The sequence below is a fragment of the Notothenia coriiceps genome, unplaced genomic scaffold, assembly GCF_000735185.1.
Source record: "Notothenia coriiceps isolate Sejong01 unplaced genomic scaffold, NC01 NC01_scaffold00037244, whole genome shotgun sequence".
Taxonomy (NCBI): Eukaryota; Metazoa; Chordata; class Actinopteri; order Perciformes; family Nototheniidae; genus Notothenia; species Notothenia coriiceps.
The window spans coordinates 17,764,428-17,779,319 of NW_011369945.1; the positions used below are offsets into that span (position 1 = coordinate 17,764,428).

The 14,892-nt window shown below is 42.8% G+C and overlaps 1 protein-coding gene across 1 annotated transcript; it reads right to left on the reverse strand.

The window, feature by feature from the left end:
* Positions 1-359: 359 nt before the first annotated feature.
* kif7 (kinesin family member 7) lies at positions 360-14,521 on the reverse strand. Its single transcript, XM_010793783.1, has 20 exons — positions 14,433-14,521; positions 12,740-13,186; positions 12,314-12,511; positions 11,787-12,186; positions 11,286-11,633; positions 10,116-10,308; positions 9,882-10,034; positions 9,069-9,227; positions 8,805-8,953; positions 8,562-8,680; positions 8,184-8,339; positions 7,884-8,089; positions 7,118-7,315; positions 6,648-6,773; positions 6,257-6,433; positions 5,958-6,173; positions 3,434-3,640; positions 3,000-3,198; positions 2,565-2,726; positions 360-1,556 (listed from the first exon to the last, which is right to left on the reverse strand). Exons 2-20 carry the CDS (start codon positions 13,068-13,070, stop codon positions 1,177-1,179), a joined length of 4,077 nt encoding a protein of 1,358 aa, XP_010792085.1. The 5' UTR covers positions 13,071-13,186; positions 14,433-14,521; the 3' UTR covers positions 360-1,176.
* Positions 14,522-14,892: the final 371 nt, after the last annotated feature.

Genomic DNA, 14,892 nt, shown 5'->3' on the forward strand with positions numbered 1-14,892 from the left:
AAGTCCACATGCTGGTGGATGTTGAAACATTTCTGAGTATTTACCTCCATCTTGTGGAACATTTGCAAACTGGAGTTCCTCAAACCACATCCTGAATGCTGGTGTGTGCAACCGCAAACCATACACCTCCACGTCATGTCCAGCCTGAAACCGACATTTTAGGAAACCAAGGCCAACAATAATAAGAACTATGGAAACAACTTAATGCAAAAACATGTTAAAATCCTGAGACACAGTGTACGACTGAACACATTTCCACAAACCCGAAAGTAACATTGCATCAAAGCTCTAGCTGTATATGCAAAGACTACATTACCTCAGCCATTAAATACAAATTGCAAAAACATAATGTGCACAAGTAATACGGAAAAACATTTTAATATAAAATACTGTAGAAGGTCACAAGACTACATGTTTAGAGCACATCCTATGTTTGTCATGATGCAAATACTTCCTCTTGGTTCATGGTTGGTAGGACAATATACCTACAAATTCTGTATGACATGGAAACAAATACTTTACCTTAGTGAAAGTGCTTTATATAAAAAATTAGTGGGTGTCCTTGGTTATTAAAAAAATGTTATATACAAGTACAAAATCTAAAGGCAATTTATAGCACAAACTTTTCAGAAACAACACAAATCTAAGTGAAACGCCCAAAACTGGCAATAGACGTTTTTTTAACTCATGATTATAAAGATAATTTTGATTGCACAATGGCTGTAGAGTAATGACATTATTAACATTAAGATTGGTACCTTATAAGCCTCGCTTTTCATTGTGCAAATCTCCTGGGAAAATGAAGGCTTGGTTTACGGCACAAAGCTGTTAAAAATAAAATGCAGTGTGTCCTGTGGAGTGTTGCCAGCTGTTTGTAAATGAAAGAAGCCAGCACTAGCTCCAATAGACGCTAAATGTCATTGCGCATCATTTGCATAAAGCTTTGTAGTTGAGTCGTTCGGAGAGACTTCTGTTGGCAGAAAAGCTGTGGTGCTCTGCAGCATTGAGAATTCATTATAATAACATATATTTCAAAAATATTTTGTGCGTCTTTCCAAGTCAATAACTTTGCTGTTAATAGTAGGCTCTGAGGAAAATGAAAACATTGGTAACGCTGGGAAGGGAGGGGGTTAAAAGTTGTCTATTGCCACTTTAAGGGCCACAATACAGTTCTTTTCAGACAGGATTCTTCCGTACATCAATTAATGAATTGTTGGAAGTCAGTGGTCCAATGTTAAGGCTGGAGCGCCGCGACTCTCTGCGAGACTTCACCACAGGCATTGGGACCGGCCCGCCCCAGGACCCCGCCCCAGTTTGAACTACACGGTTAACAGGAACGTCCCCCGCTGCCTGGAGCCACAGCTCCTCCATGACAGCAGGTTCCTCTGTGGGGAGAGAGGAGCGCCTCCATGTGGACGGGAGGGGAGTGTTCACCAGCTCACGCATCTCCTCCCGGGACCTGCAGGCCTGGTCCGGGCTCCTGCCCCCGCTGCTGTCCTCAGGGAAGCGGGTCAACTTCTCCATGCTGTCAATGCCTGCTGCTCTTCCATCATATGCTACATCGAAGGACAGCACGTCAAAAGGAGAGTTAGAGCCGTCAGATAGGAATGCTACGACATGGAACTTACTGAATCAAAACCAATGTTAACATACAGATCTGAGGGCTAAATATCTGATCAAAGAAACAGAAAGCCAAATAACATTCCTGGAAGCAAATCAACGTTTACCTTAGACGGCAGTGATGGAAATGTAATCGATTAACTTAAGCAATATACTTAAGTGAAATGTTTGTGAACTATTTACATTTTGAGGCAACTTCTTACTTCTACTGAGCATTTCAGAGAGAAATGTTGTGTTTTTTTACTTAAACACATGTATCACACAGCTGCAGCTACTGGTTATTGTTTTTGTATTAACATTTTACATAGAAAGTCTGCGAAAATCAAACTAAAATCTTAACGATGATACATTTATGAAGTTAGTATTAGCTCATGCTGCTGCCTTGCTTGATTTGCATCTGTTTGGAGTGTGGGTTGTGCATGTCCTCAGAAAGGAAGGAAATGCATTGTTATGGTTAAAAAGCAAGAATACCTTCAACCAGAGTCTTCTATTCAACAACACAAAATATTAAAGATGTAACTTCAGGCTTTAGGAAAGTTGGGGATATTTAACTATTTTTTACCTTCTGCCATTTTAAAGAGTAAGTTGTTGTTTTTTAGAAAATAACAGGCGGATTGGTGGATAAAGAAAATAATAATTAGTTTTAGCCCAAAGGAAAGATGTATCTGATTCCTGGTTCCTCAGCAATACTCCAGTGAAGCTTTTCCCACACAGGCACAGAAGCTGATATGAATCTATGTAAGGATCTGAGGGAAACAAATGATCTTAAAAAAGTGGATGTGCCTCAGGATATGTGGAAGTGTATTTGCACTGAAGTCGTTTTTTTTGGCAAGAAGCTAATTATAGCTTGGATAGTCAAAGCCATCTTGCTGGAAGCTGTAAACACAATGATTATGTAATCATACATGTTAAAAGCAACAACACTTTTATCTGAATACGTGTACCTTTAATATGCTCCTTTGGGTGGCTGCCTGGACCACAGAGCTCCCTGAGTTTGTTGCTTAGTTCCAGGTTTGCTGCTTTGTAGTGGTTCAGCTCCATGCTGAGGTTATGAATCCATCCTTCATACTGCCGCTGCCTTCCTGCCAGGCCCTCGTCTATTTGGTCTGTGGGGCACACACACCATAGTATGCACATTTTGATTATTTTATAAGTTGATTATGTAAATAATGTAATAAAAAATATTTTCTAACACAAAAATTGAACTTTTCGCATTACCTTCAATTTCAGTTCTACCTGGTAACCTTAACTATGTCCAATTTAGACCAGAGTGATGATTTTATATGTTTTATGGTGGTGCAAGCACAAAAACACATGCAGGAAACCTTTTTAATTTAGTGAGAGACAATAAATGTATTTTTAGTCCATGTGACCCGCACCTCGACACTGCTGCAGTAAGAGCTGCACACTCCTCTCGTGCTCCTTCTGCTGCTGTGTGAGCCGGCGGTCGGTGTCCAGCTGGGTGCGATCCAGAGCGTTGTCCAGCCACTGCACCAGCTTCTGCTGCTCGTCCAGCTGCATCTCCAGCTCAGCCAGGGCCAGCTGCAGCTTACGCTCCTCCTCACGCAGAGTCACCACCTGCAGGAAACAGCAACACTGTTCAGCCTGAATATTGCTGAATGTATTAAGAGTCTTATCCAACAAGGTGTGGCACTGCTCAGCTTTAGGAAGGAGTATGGTCGTTTAATGTTATTGATGCTCAAATAACATTAGTGTGGTGTGATCAACCAGCCAGCTTTTTGATTGAAAGCAGTACATATCGCATTTTGTAATGGTTAAGTAGGCCGGAATCTCTTTTTATTTGTGTACAGACCTTGTCGAAGTACTTGCACAGCAGAGCTCTGGTCTCAGAAGCCGAGAGGTAGCTGAGTTTGGCCATAAGGTTCACCTCCCACTGGGAGAGCATACTGGCAGAAGCCCTCAGCTGTCTCTGTCTCTGAGTGATGGCCTCATTTTTGTACTCGATGGCAGCATCCAGAGCCTCGATCGCCTCGTCCAACTGGAAAAGTGTTCGCTCCTCCTTCAAATGTCAGAGGGAACAGATGGACTTAATTAGAGTGTGAACATTCAGTCAAAAACAGACATTATCACCGATTTGTTACGGCTAGTCATATTTCCTAATAGTGCCATGTAAGACATGAATTCAGGTTTGTTGAACAGAAATATCTCTTACTTTGAAATACAATTATATTCCTCTTGCACATATTAGAAAAGCTGTCTGTACCATAACAAAACAAAAAACAAATCCTATCCCTTCTTATATAGGTCTTTCTGTTGGTACTTAAACCCCAGAGCAGAGTCCTGCATCGGGTCGGGTGCCCGCGGGTACCCGACGGGTGACCCGCAAAAAAGGTGATTCACGGGTGGTATTTTTTCAAACGCTTTTTTCCGGGTTCGGTTCTGGGTAAAACAAAGATGATGCGGGTCGGGTCGCAGGTGTTGCATACAGGGCCGTATCCAGGATTTCCTAAATACCGAGGTCCAAATATGTTAGGGGGGTTCGGCGGACACCCCCCGAGATTTTGGGGATTTTCATGATCTAGTTAGGTGCTTTTTAAGTCCTGTGGGGGGTCACAAATTGGATAATATATTGATTTCAAACCATGTCAGTGGGCTGCAGCATCAATTATTTTTGAAAGTGTAATGCATAAGAATCAGTTGATTGTTACTATTAATGATCAGGACATGCAGAAGAGGCTAAAATGATCACAACACATTGTCAACATTCATTTCCACGTCTCTCTCCTTTCCATAACCTGCAGCCTCTCTTCCATCTTCTTTGGTCTCTGTCTTCTTCCTGTTCATTACTCTCTCTGTCCTCTACTCTTTCTCTTTGTTCAATCTCTCCCTCATTGTTCACTTTTTGCTCCTCCTCACTTGTCGCTCCTGCCAGTGAATCAAAAGCAATTCAGCAATTTAGTTCATTTCACTTGTTTGTTTGCATTATTTTTTTTATTTAAATCTGTTTTGTTTGATTCTCAAAAGAGAACAAAGATGTAAGCAAATTGTGTTTTAAACAATTGTAAGTTATTATGACATCATAACTGCAATAGATGTATGTTGTTTTACAATTATGCCTATTATAAATTAAGACTATATATAGATAGATAGATGGGGTTATTAAGCCTACATTATTTTGTGTGACTATACCTGCAGTTCCTCCATGACTTCCATCACTTTCTCTCTCTGTCTCTCTTTCTCTCTGCCTGTCCTGTCTCTTCCTTACCAAAGCTGAGCTTCGACTGACGTAGTCTTTTCATTATATCTGAGTCAGTGTAAAAAGTAAACAATACAATGTTATATCTCCATTGTTTTACTCAAATTGAAATGAAAGAAAAAAATTACAACGTTTGTTAAAAGGTAATCCTTCTGACATTGGATGAACGTATTTCACTTTAGCTCTCTAGCTAGTTTATTCACGCAATTTAAACCAAAGTATAGCTACAGCTGCAATATGAGTTAGTGTGCATGTTTTCGGACGTCCACTGACTAACGTAGAGCGTTCACACAGGATCTGCTGGTCATGTGATGTCCTGATGAACAGAAACACAAGCAGCCCGCTGGACTCAGATCTCTAGATACCTCATCACTCCTCCGCTGCTCCGATACAAGTCCGGGCTGCGGTGGTTTGTTGATACATGTTGTGTTCTTCTGTTTGCTTTAATCAAGGCTACGTAGTTGTGCACGTTCTACAAATAACCCCGTTTAGTGCAATAAATGCAACGAGTTAGTTACATACAGATGTAGCACCCCCATACGAACGGTGCAACAATTATTTCACAAGTTTTGTATCCACAGCTCGAAAAATATTACCGAGGTCCGGACCTCGGTGACCTCAATGGTAGATACGGCCATGGTTGCATAATAAATATATTAAAATAATAATAATTTAGTTTAATGTTTAAATCCTCAGACCTCTCCCCCGCGGGACCGCGCATAATCATAACCTCTGCAGCGCATCAATCTGCTTCTGAGCGCGCCACATTCGAAATGGCTGAGGTGAAGCTCTCTAGCGGAGAATACAGCTTTTTCAATAACACTTCCTCAAGAGCGAAATCCAACGTCTGGGAGGCTTTTGGTGTCATCCTAGACGGAGAAAATAACCAACATCCCACGCTTTTTGAGACAAACATGTTCTGCGTGTGTTAATAATTGCACGTTTTCGGTTCGGGTCGGGTTGCGGATCCTGTGCCGACGGTTGGGGTCGGGTTGCGGAACTAATTGGCAATATGTGCGGGTATCGGGGCGGGTTCGGTATTGCACGTCGCGGGTGCGGGGCGGGAGCGGGTCGTGAAAATCAGACCCGTGCAGGACTCTGCCCCAGAGTGATATCTGACCTCAGGTGAGAGCAGGCTGCCCTGCCGCAGCTTATCGTCCAGCTCCACTCTCTGTTTGAGCAGGGAATCTTTCTCTTGCCGCAGGTTGGAGATCTCCTGACGAATCTGTTGTGAGTCTTGAGCACTGCTGCTGCGAAGTTGTCCATTCCTATCACTCAACTCTTGCTCAAGTGACTCAATGCGCCCCGTCAGAGTCACCAGGTTTTGACTCAGTGCCTGGGGAGAAAATGAGTTCAAACATGTTCAGCATGTGATTGTTTTCTTTGTCACTGAATTGAGTTGTTTGTGGTTGTTTCTACCTGACTGGAGCGAAGCCTCTTTGTCTCCAGTCCGCTGCGTTCCTGCAGCAGGGCTTCCTTCTTGGCCAGGATTGTTTCTCGTTTAGTGAGCTCTCCTTCCAGATCTTCCAGTTCCTTCCGCTGGCCCAGTACCCGCTCCATTTCCTCATCCAGCCAGCGTTTTTGTTCCTCAATCTTCTGCTCACAGAGGGTCGAGACACAAAAAGCCAACCGGTCATGCGGAAATAGAGACACAGGCACACAAACTGAGGATGAAGGGGAATGACAGCCCAGCAGGAGAAATGTAAGGCGCCAAAATGACAAATGTGACACATTTTCAGGGGTGTTTTAAAGCAGTTTGTTTTCTATACATTCAAAGTGATTAGAGATATCATCTCCGTGAGGTTTCCACCTGTTGTTCTTCCAATGAGATGACAGAGCCGTTACTGCCGCTGCGTCTCTGCCTCTGGAAGGCAGCGACCTCCTCTGTCTTTATCCTGAGGATCTTCTGCTGCTGCTCATTTTTTATCTCAAGTTCCTAGAGAAGAGATGGAGAGGAGGAAGAAAGGAAGATAAAGATCAATTGCAGTATATGTTTTCCTACAAACCATTGGCAGACATTTGCACGTGGCCGGGATGTATTTTAGTGATTTGCAATGAACTACAACAAGCTTGGTTCTAAATGTAGTCATTGGGTTTCCTGATACTGTGCATTTAAATCATATTCAATATTTGTAATTAGCTACAATGACTTAAATTAGCCTTGGTTTTCTGATAAAACACCATTTGAAAATGTATACAAAATTATAATTTTGCATTATGTAGGGGTGAATCAGTCCAACTCTTATACAGTACTGATACTTTGGGTCTCAGCCGAGGTACCTTGACTCTGTGGGTTCTTCTTTGCATCTCGGTCTCCAGACGTCGTTTCTGCTGACTCTCCTGGCGCAGCCTCTTCTGCAGCTGCTCCTGCTGCGTCCTCATGCTCTGAACGCTTCGCTCCAGCTCCAACACTCGCCGCTCGCTCTGGGCAGGAAGGTTAGCGAGGCGAGCGGTGTCCCTCTGACGCTGACTGAGAACCTAACACAAAACCATAATACACGTTTTCAATTTCAGAAGGTCAAAACAAACATATAAATAAAGAATAGTGCAGTATTTTTGCATATCAGAAAAAGAGAATTAGTTAGACATCATTCTTTCAGATTAGGGCAGAACAATTATTGGGAATTTGATTGAAAAAGCAATATTTTGGACTCGTGTGATATCTGAATCGCAGGAGGCAAAATCTAACCCAACAACACCATCTTTAAAGTATTGTGGTGTTGCAGCTCCTTTTTGGGCCTATTAATTCTACAAACTTCCGAAAAAGGATTGTTTGGGAAAGATCAACGCAAAAATCCCGCCATGATCATTAATCATTTATCGAAAAACAAAAACAATGATGTGAAAATGAACACTCTCCAATATTTTGAATCAATTTTGATATCAGTCAAACAAATCACACTTCTATATTTTATCTAAATCCTGGAACCCTACAACGAATATCAACTCAAATCAGCATCATGACCTCCTAGTTGTTTTGCCTATGTATAACAAGGTAAGGCCTGTGTAATATAAAGGTATAAATACAGAGGTGTGGCAGTCCAACCTGGACTTTGCTCTGAGCAGCAGCTATCTTCCTGCGACATTCCTGAGCTCTGGTCTTGTCCGATGCGCTGACGTCCCTCTCTTGCCTCTCCAGATCCTGCAGCTGCCGTTGGGCCTCCTGCAGCTCCTGTCGAGCCTGAACAGCTTCACGCTCCAGAGCCGTGATCTTATGGCTGTACTGCTTGTTCAGGGCCTGAGCATCCTTACCTAAAAAAAAAAAATGTGAGGTGTAAAGACACAAAAGAAAACCTTTATTTGGAAAAGATTTAGCCAAGGAAGGAAACAAAATGGGAATCGTTACCCGTTTTGACCAGCTCCTTGATGAGCTCCTCCTTCATACGGATGGTGACAGAGAGCTCCCTGATCTTCTGCTGTGCCTGAAGAAGACCCCTGTCTGAAACACCTTCAAAGCTTTTCAGACTTTCACGCACAGATGTCTCCCCAGCACTGGAGTTGGCTAAACAGAGATTTGAGAGAAAACACTGGAGGTCAGCTTGGTGGTATCATGAGGAAGGTGACCGAGCTTCAAGAAGGCAGACTGTGAGATCTTCCTCAAGTATCATCACAGATCATTACGCTCTGTATTGTTTCTCAAATTCTATGTGGGTGTAAACTGGCTGACGTGTGAACATTGAAACACCATGTAGAGACTAATAAAAGGAAGCAAAAAACGACGTACATGCTTTTCTGGCTAAACAGCGGTGCTGGTCCGGATAAGGCAGAGAGATAAGACCTCTAACACCCACTGCTGGTGCTCCTGACAGCGCGTTCCTCCTGGTCCAGGTCATGTTCACCTGTCTGACAGAATTATAAACATTACACATATATTTCACACACATAACATGATCACATGTACTTTTTGTTTTATCAACACTCGATTTAAATAGTCTAAGTTGCAAGCCATGATTTCTTAGAAACATACTGGCGTCTCTCCAGGCTGAGGTCGTAAAGTCTGGCCTCTTCTTCTTCTGTGTCCTCAAGCTCTGCTCCTCTTAGGTTCTCCTGCTCCTCATACAGGCTACCATCCTGATCACCAAACATCCCATCACCAAGACACCCCACTGGACTGATCTGCACACACAAATAAACCCACAGATCAACACATTGGGAAGCTACATCATACTTCTATTTCTTACCTTAAACATACACACAAGGCCATAGGCCAAAGAACTAGCTGCTTGGTTACCTGTCTGTGCTTGCCTCCATTCTGACTGTGTACCAGGGAGCCGATAGGGGCTGTGTGAGGCCGGGGTCTCAGGTTATGGCCCAGGCCCGTCAGCCCTGGAGTGGACAGCAGACACTGCAGCTCTGCTATCAAGTCCTGTTGCTCCTGCAGCTTATCACTCTGACACAGAAGAAAATGAATCAAATAAGTAACAAATCAGCAAAGACAACAAAGCAAAAACTTGAAGTGAAAATCAGTCCATTACGATATTATATTTTCAGGGGTGCACATAACTTTCTCAGTGAGGTACTCAGATGAGTACCTGGAGTCAGAGTTTGGTACTCCAACTTCTGGCTCCACTCAAAGTTATGTGGTGAAGCCCTCTGTGTCGCGAACGTCAACGGGGGGGGGGGCTGCTAGTGGAGTACTTCATGACCACAGAGCGTGAACGTCTCCAGTGAAGGGGGGGGGAGTCTCCCTCCGCAGCCGGTTGACGTAGTTTTGGCACAATTCCGTTGTACAGACCGACGTTAACAGCAGCCCTGTCTGTGCACACGGAGACCGTCTCTGTCGTCCGGTGATCTAACCGCATTCTGGAAAAGCTTCACAAGTACGTCGGTACGCAAATGCGCTTCGTGACACAAGTGACGGTACGCATTTCAGATTGTTGCCGCGCATGCGTACCTGCACCCCTGATTATATTATATTCAGGATCACCGCACCCTATCTGACCCTACCCTGTTTTGACCAAGTACATACATATGTCATGCCATGATTACTCTGGGAAATGCTGCCCTAATGGGAAAACAGTATTAGAATTGCTCTGCATCTTACCTGCTGCTTGTATTGCTCCATAGCGTCCTCCAGAGCAGCTAAAAAGTCTGTGTTCTCTCCCTCCAGCCGCTGGATCTGTGCTTGAAGCATGTCCATACTTTCCTCTTTCTCTCCATGCTCAAGGCTCCACCTCTCCTCCGCAGCCTCTGGATCCTGAGTTAGTAACACACATAGTTACATATTTGTGGTGTGTACCTAGGGTTCTGACTAAAACCTTTTAATAAAGAGACAGACCTGGTTCCTCACAGAGGGCCAGCCTCTCCTCAACCCAACAGTGTCTTCATTGGAGCTGTTCTCGATGCCGCTGTCAGGTCCGGAGCCCGTGGTCAGTCCGCTGCGCTCCTCCTCCACTGAGCACAGCCACTCCTTCACTCTCAGACTCTGCTCTGCACTCAGAGCCCCTTCACTCTGCAGCTCCCGCAGCAACCTGGGATATATTTAAAATAGAATATGTGAAGGAAGGCAGCATCTCTTTATAATGAATGAAACTTAAGGAAAGCTCATGTCATAGTCATGCTGAGAGACAAGTAACTCTCCAGCGAATGAAGCCTCGTCAAGATGATACTGCCTGTAGCTTTATGCCAGCAAACATCACTGTTTGCCAGAGAGGTGCCATGTTTTACATATAAAAAAAACAGTAAACAAAGATGTCCTTTTATTTTAGCAGAGAGCTACACTCGATAAAATATAAAGTCATAGCCGGTCTCTGGCTGTATCTAAAATACAAAGGCAATGTTGATGTAAGGAGGAAATATGGCATTGCAAAGGTATAGCTTTTATTTCAATAGTTTTTTTAATGTCAGTAGAGTTGTATCACAAAAAGACATAAGCTACTATATATTGAGCTTTGGCTGAACAGATACTCTAACGTCCCGTCCACACAGCGGCGTACGTTGAAAGCTTCACCATTCACTTTGAATGGGGTGACATCACTTTTCGCCGAACTGCATTGTGGGAAGCGAAGCGGAGCTTTGCTGGCGTGGCTCGCTGCAAAAGTTGAGCAATGTTCAAATTTTGAAGCTTTGGCGGAAGCGTCAGCCAATCAAATCATATGCCAGTACAAGCTCTAGCCAATCAAACCGCGTGCTTGTGTGTCCGGGGCGGGAGATTCATGTGATTGGTTGTTGATCGAGTTTCAGACACGCCCGCTGGCAAGCGTCAACGCACTCCGCCGTGTGGACGCTGCGTAATACTTGTTTGTAGGATTTGGCCTCCTAATGGAATTTTCCATTTAATTAGGATATATTTTTGACAATTAGTAAAGTTAATATTATGGAGGTAATTTGAGTACCATTGTTTTAAGGAAATAACTGGGACCAACGGCTTATACATAGTAAATCACAAATCATCTTACCACTTAATAGAGAATGAAGTATTCATCTTGCACACTCAATGTGCTCTCACCTGTAGGCAGTGTCTGTGCACGTCCTGTAGTGGGCGCTCTGAGCCTGCAGTCTGCTGATCTCTCCCTCTCCAAGTCGAGGTCTCCTGCTTGGATCCGCGTGAGAAATGATGCGGGTCTCTGAGCGCTGGCGGTTTTCGAGGGCTCTGCGAAGGGCTTTTATTTGTTGCTCCAGCCCTTCTACCCTATCAGGCTCACGCTTGCAGTTGACCGTCGCCCGGTTCTGAATGTTTCTGGCCCTTGTGGCGTAGTTTAGTGTATTCAGGCTCTCATCAAAGTCTGACGAAGAGGGGCTGATGCAGGCAATCATCAGGGTTTTTGAATTTCCTCCCAAAGAGTCTTTTAGGATCCTGGGTGAAACAAGGATTATATGATCAACATAGTAGTAATGCCTAAATTCTAAACAACATCACACGTAAGGAAAAGGTAAACACTGTTAAATCCTGCACTGCTGCAGTAGTATATAAATTAAATGAGTATTTCCTGAGCTTATTCAAATGTACCTTGTGATTTTAGAATCCCTGTATGGTATGTGTGAGCCTTTCCTCTTGGGATCTCCGAGTGCTCCGATAACATTTCCCAGAGCCAGAAGTCCGCTGTTAATCTGGATACTCTCTTTCAGTCTCTCGCCGGTGTTTCCCGTCTTTAAGATGCGCTCTGACCCCGCGAGGTCAACAAAGTGGAACTTGGAAGACAACATTTGCGGTCCAGAATTTGCAGCAGACCCATAAAGGCGAGAGGCTCCCCGGCGCTGGTCCATATACACGGTAAAAATGGTGTGTGACCGGCTGGAGTTCTGATTCATCTGGGTTGCACCAGTGTGCCTGGCTGTGTTTCCTGACTCTAGTAAACTCAACACCTCATCAAGACCCTCCACCTCGCACTCCTTCACGCCATACAGAACTATGAAGACAGAGACAAAAAATGTAAAGCAGAATAATTCATAAATCAACAGTCAAAAGTAAAATGCTATTCAATATCACAACGACAAAGAGATTCTCAAAGTCAAATCTGGCTGTCAATTCTGTACCAATGTTGCCTTTATCCTCCCGGATGAGGATGTCCTTGCTGGCAGTCTCCACTTCCAGCAGGTCGTTGAACTCCTCTTTGTAGACCTCCAGATAGGAGACGCGGACAGAGAAGTCATTGAGGTCATTTTCATCCAGCAGCTTGAAGACATCTGCAACAGCCCTGGGGATGATACCCTGCTCCTCATCTCTAAAGGAACCTACAAACACAATTAGAAAACAAACTATTGGCAACAACTTGTTTGAGTAAAACTTGATTAGAGCAGTGTGTACTTTGTTGGACAAGACCAACTAATGTGCGATTGACTTTATGACCTTGAATAGTTTATAAAGTAAATCGCACATTAGTTGGTCTTGGACCAACTAAGGACTTAGCTGACAACAATTGAAGTGGACATTGGATGAAATAGATCAAATAAATCACTTACAGATATTAGCTTCCCCGATGGTGTAAGTCTTGCCTGAGCCTGTCTGCCCATAGGCAAACACTGTGGCATTGAAACCTTGAAAGAAGGCATCTATGAGCGGCTGAACAGACAAAGAGTAAACATCGTCTTGGCAGCAAGTTTCTTCAAAAAGGTAGTCGCAAAGAAAGTGTCTGTCGTGACCCAGAGTAACACGACACAGCTCTGAGTCCACGGTGATGCAGCTCTCGTGGCAGTGAAGAAGCTCTTTGGGCAGCAGGGGACGCACTCGGACAGCTACTTGAACTGCAGAATAATCCCCTCTGCCTTGGCCACTGGGAACCTTGGGAGACATTTCTGCTGCTCCGCTGAAGCTCTTCTGGATTCCTCTGCTACATGTGGATCATCTTAGTGGCAATGGATAGAAATCCTCTTTCACCAAATTCTTCGTCAACACCCCATGTTATCTGGCTGAATGATTTAAAATGGTTATATGTGAGAATGTGATAAATTAGAAAGCAATGAACAAAAGTAGCAGCTCAAAATTAAATGTAAAACCATATTCTAAAACACACTTTAACCTACAATAAAAAATGGTGATATGGATACATACTTTAATAATGAAAATTCAAAAATTGTATATATGATAGTAAATAGCCTGAAAAGAAAGGCGTTACTGATTTTGGTATTGATTAAATACCTGATAAATCAAGTTACTTCATCACATTGGTTTTTCTGTAGACCCGGCCTGCCTATTGCTTGACCTTGGTATGATTATGTTTTAAAAATCTATACCAAATACCAAATGTACAGCCTTACATTTTCTCACCTTCTAGATAATATGGCCTTTCTCAGTTGAAAACGTAATACTTTATAGGGATGTTTGCATGCATGTTATTGTTTAGACATACAGGGCATGTGTTTCTTTGGTTTCTATGAAGATACAGGCATTTCAAGGTTATGATGTTAATACCTGTAATGCAAATGTAACCCAACCTGGGAATGCCTAGCTTTTAAGCGAAAGATACATGTCAAAAAGACGTGAGGTTAGGTATACATTTTAGTTTTTTGCTTTGAAGAGGTGGCGCTGCATACATTTGCCTTATACAAACACACTTTGATATGCTTAATTATACGAAACATTAAATACAACTGAGGTTTCTAAAATATGGATTTAGATTTATTAAGTAATGGATGATTAGAAAACTGATGAGATGACTTAGCCTTATGCTAACGCTACTACACAGTGATATGTGAGACAACATAACTTTATATCAAACTCCTTAAGTTTCAGACTATCTTCCCGTTAGGAAAGCTTGTTTACTTTCACTAGGTTTCTTAACTTTACGTAAAAAGACGAACGCCATCATTAGATAGCATTTTTAAAACACCATGGTCCCATAAAGTTATTTTGGCCATGTTAGCAACTTAGATTACCGTTATCCACAAACACACACACATGGAGACTCTTTTCTTTTACTTGTAAGACATATTTTCAACAAATCTCCCACGGTGGTTTGCTCGCCTGTTTCCCAGATAACTTCAGCTAAGCTAAAGTTAGCAAGTTAGCCAGAAGTCCGAACAACAACATCAAAACATGGGGATGAGGCTGGATATCGTGCTCTAGAGGGGCAACTGAGATAAATGATCCCGTAAGAGATACAGCATGGACTGATGTGGTAAGACCTTACAACCATTAACAGTTCACACAACTTACTTTTTAATGTGGCAGAAATCACACCGCGGATTTAGGATAACACTGGAGTTTTTTTGGGAGTATGGAAGTTGAGGGGCAGTCAGGGGGGAGGAGCCCGAAAGTTAGAGCTGAATGTTGGGTGTGGTCTCCACCAGAAAGCATCATCGCTGCAGAGAGCCTGGTTGATCTTTTTAATAAAGTTTATTATTACACATACATTTACTAGCGAAAGTTAAGGATTGTTCCTTTAAGATTGTTCATCACAAACAAACGTAGAGAAATAGATGTGAAAATATTAGACAGAATTAATACAACAAAGATTATATTTCCTTTTTCTGTCTCCCTTAATAACAAATGTAGGCCTACTGTTTGCAAGACTGAACAAGATAGTATTTGTTTTATGGTTGCCTGCCTCTAACATAACATTTTAAAAATGTTCAAAAATGTTAATATATGAATAAGTGTGCAAAACAGCATATTA

Bases quoted from the DNA above. Each gene is read 5' to 3' on its own strand.
- kif7 (XM_010793783.1), bottom strand. From the start codon at position 13,070: ATGTCTCCCAAGGTTCCCAGTGGCCAAGGCAGAGGGGATTATTCTGCA. The intron at 12,512-12,739 runs GTAAGTGATTTA...TTGTGTTTGTAG, and splicing joins CATCGGGGAAGCTAATATCT to GTTCCTTTAGAGATGAGGAG. The intron at 1,557-2,564 runs GTACACGTATTC...CCTTCGATGTAG, and splicing joins CCCAAAGGAGCATATTAAAG to CATATGATGGAAGAGCAGCA.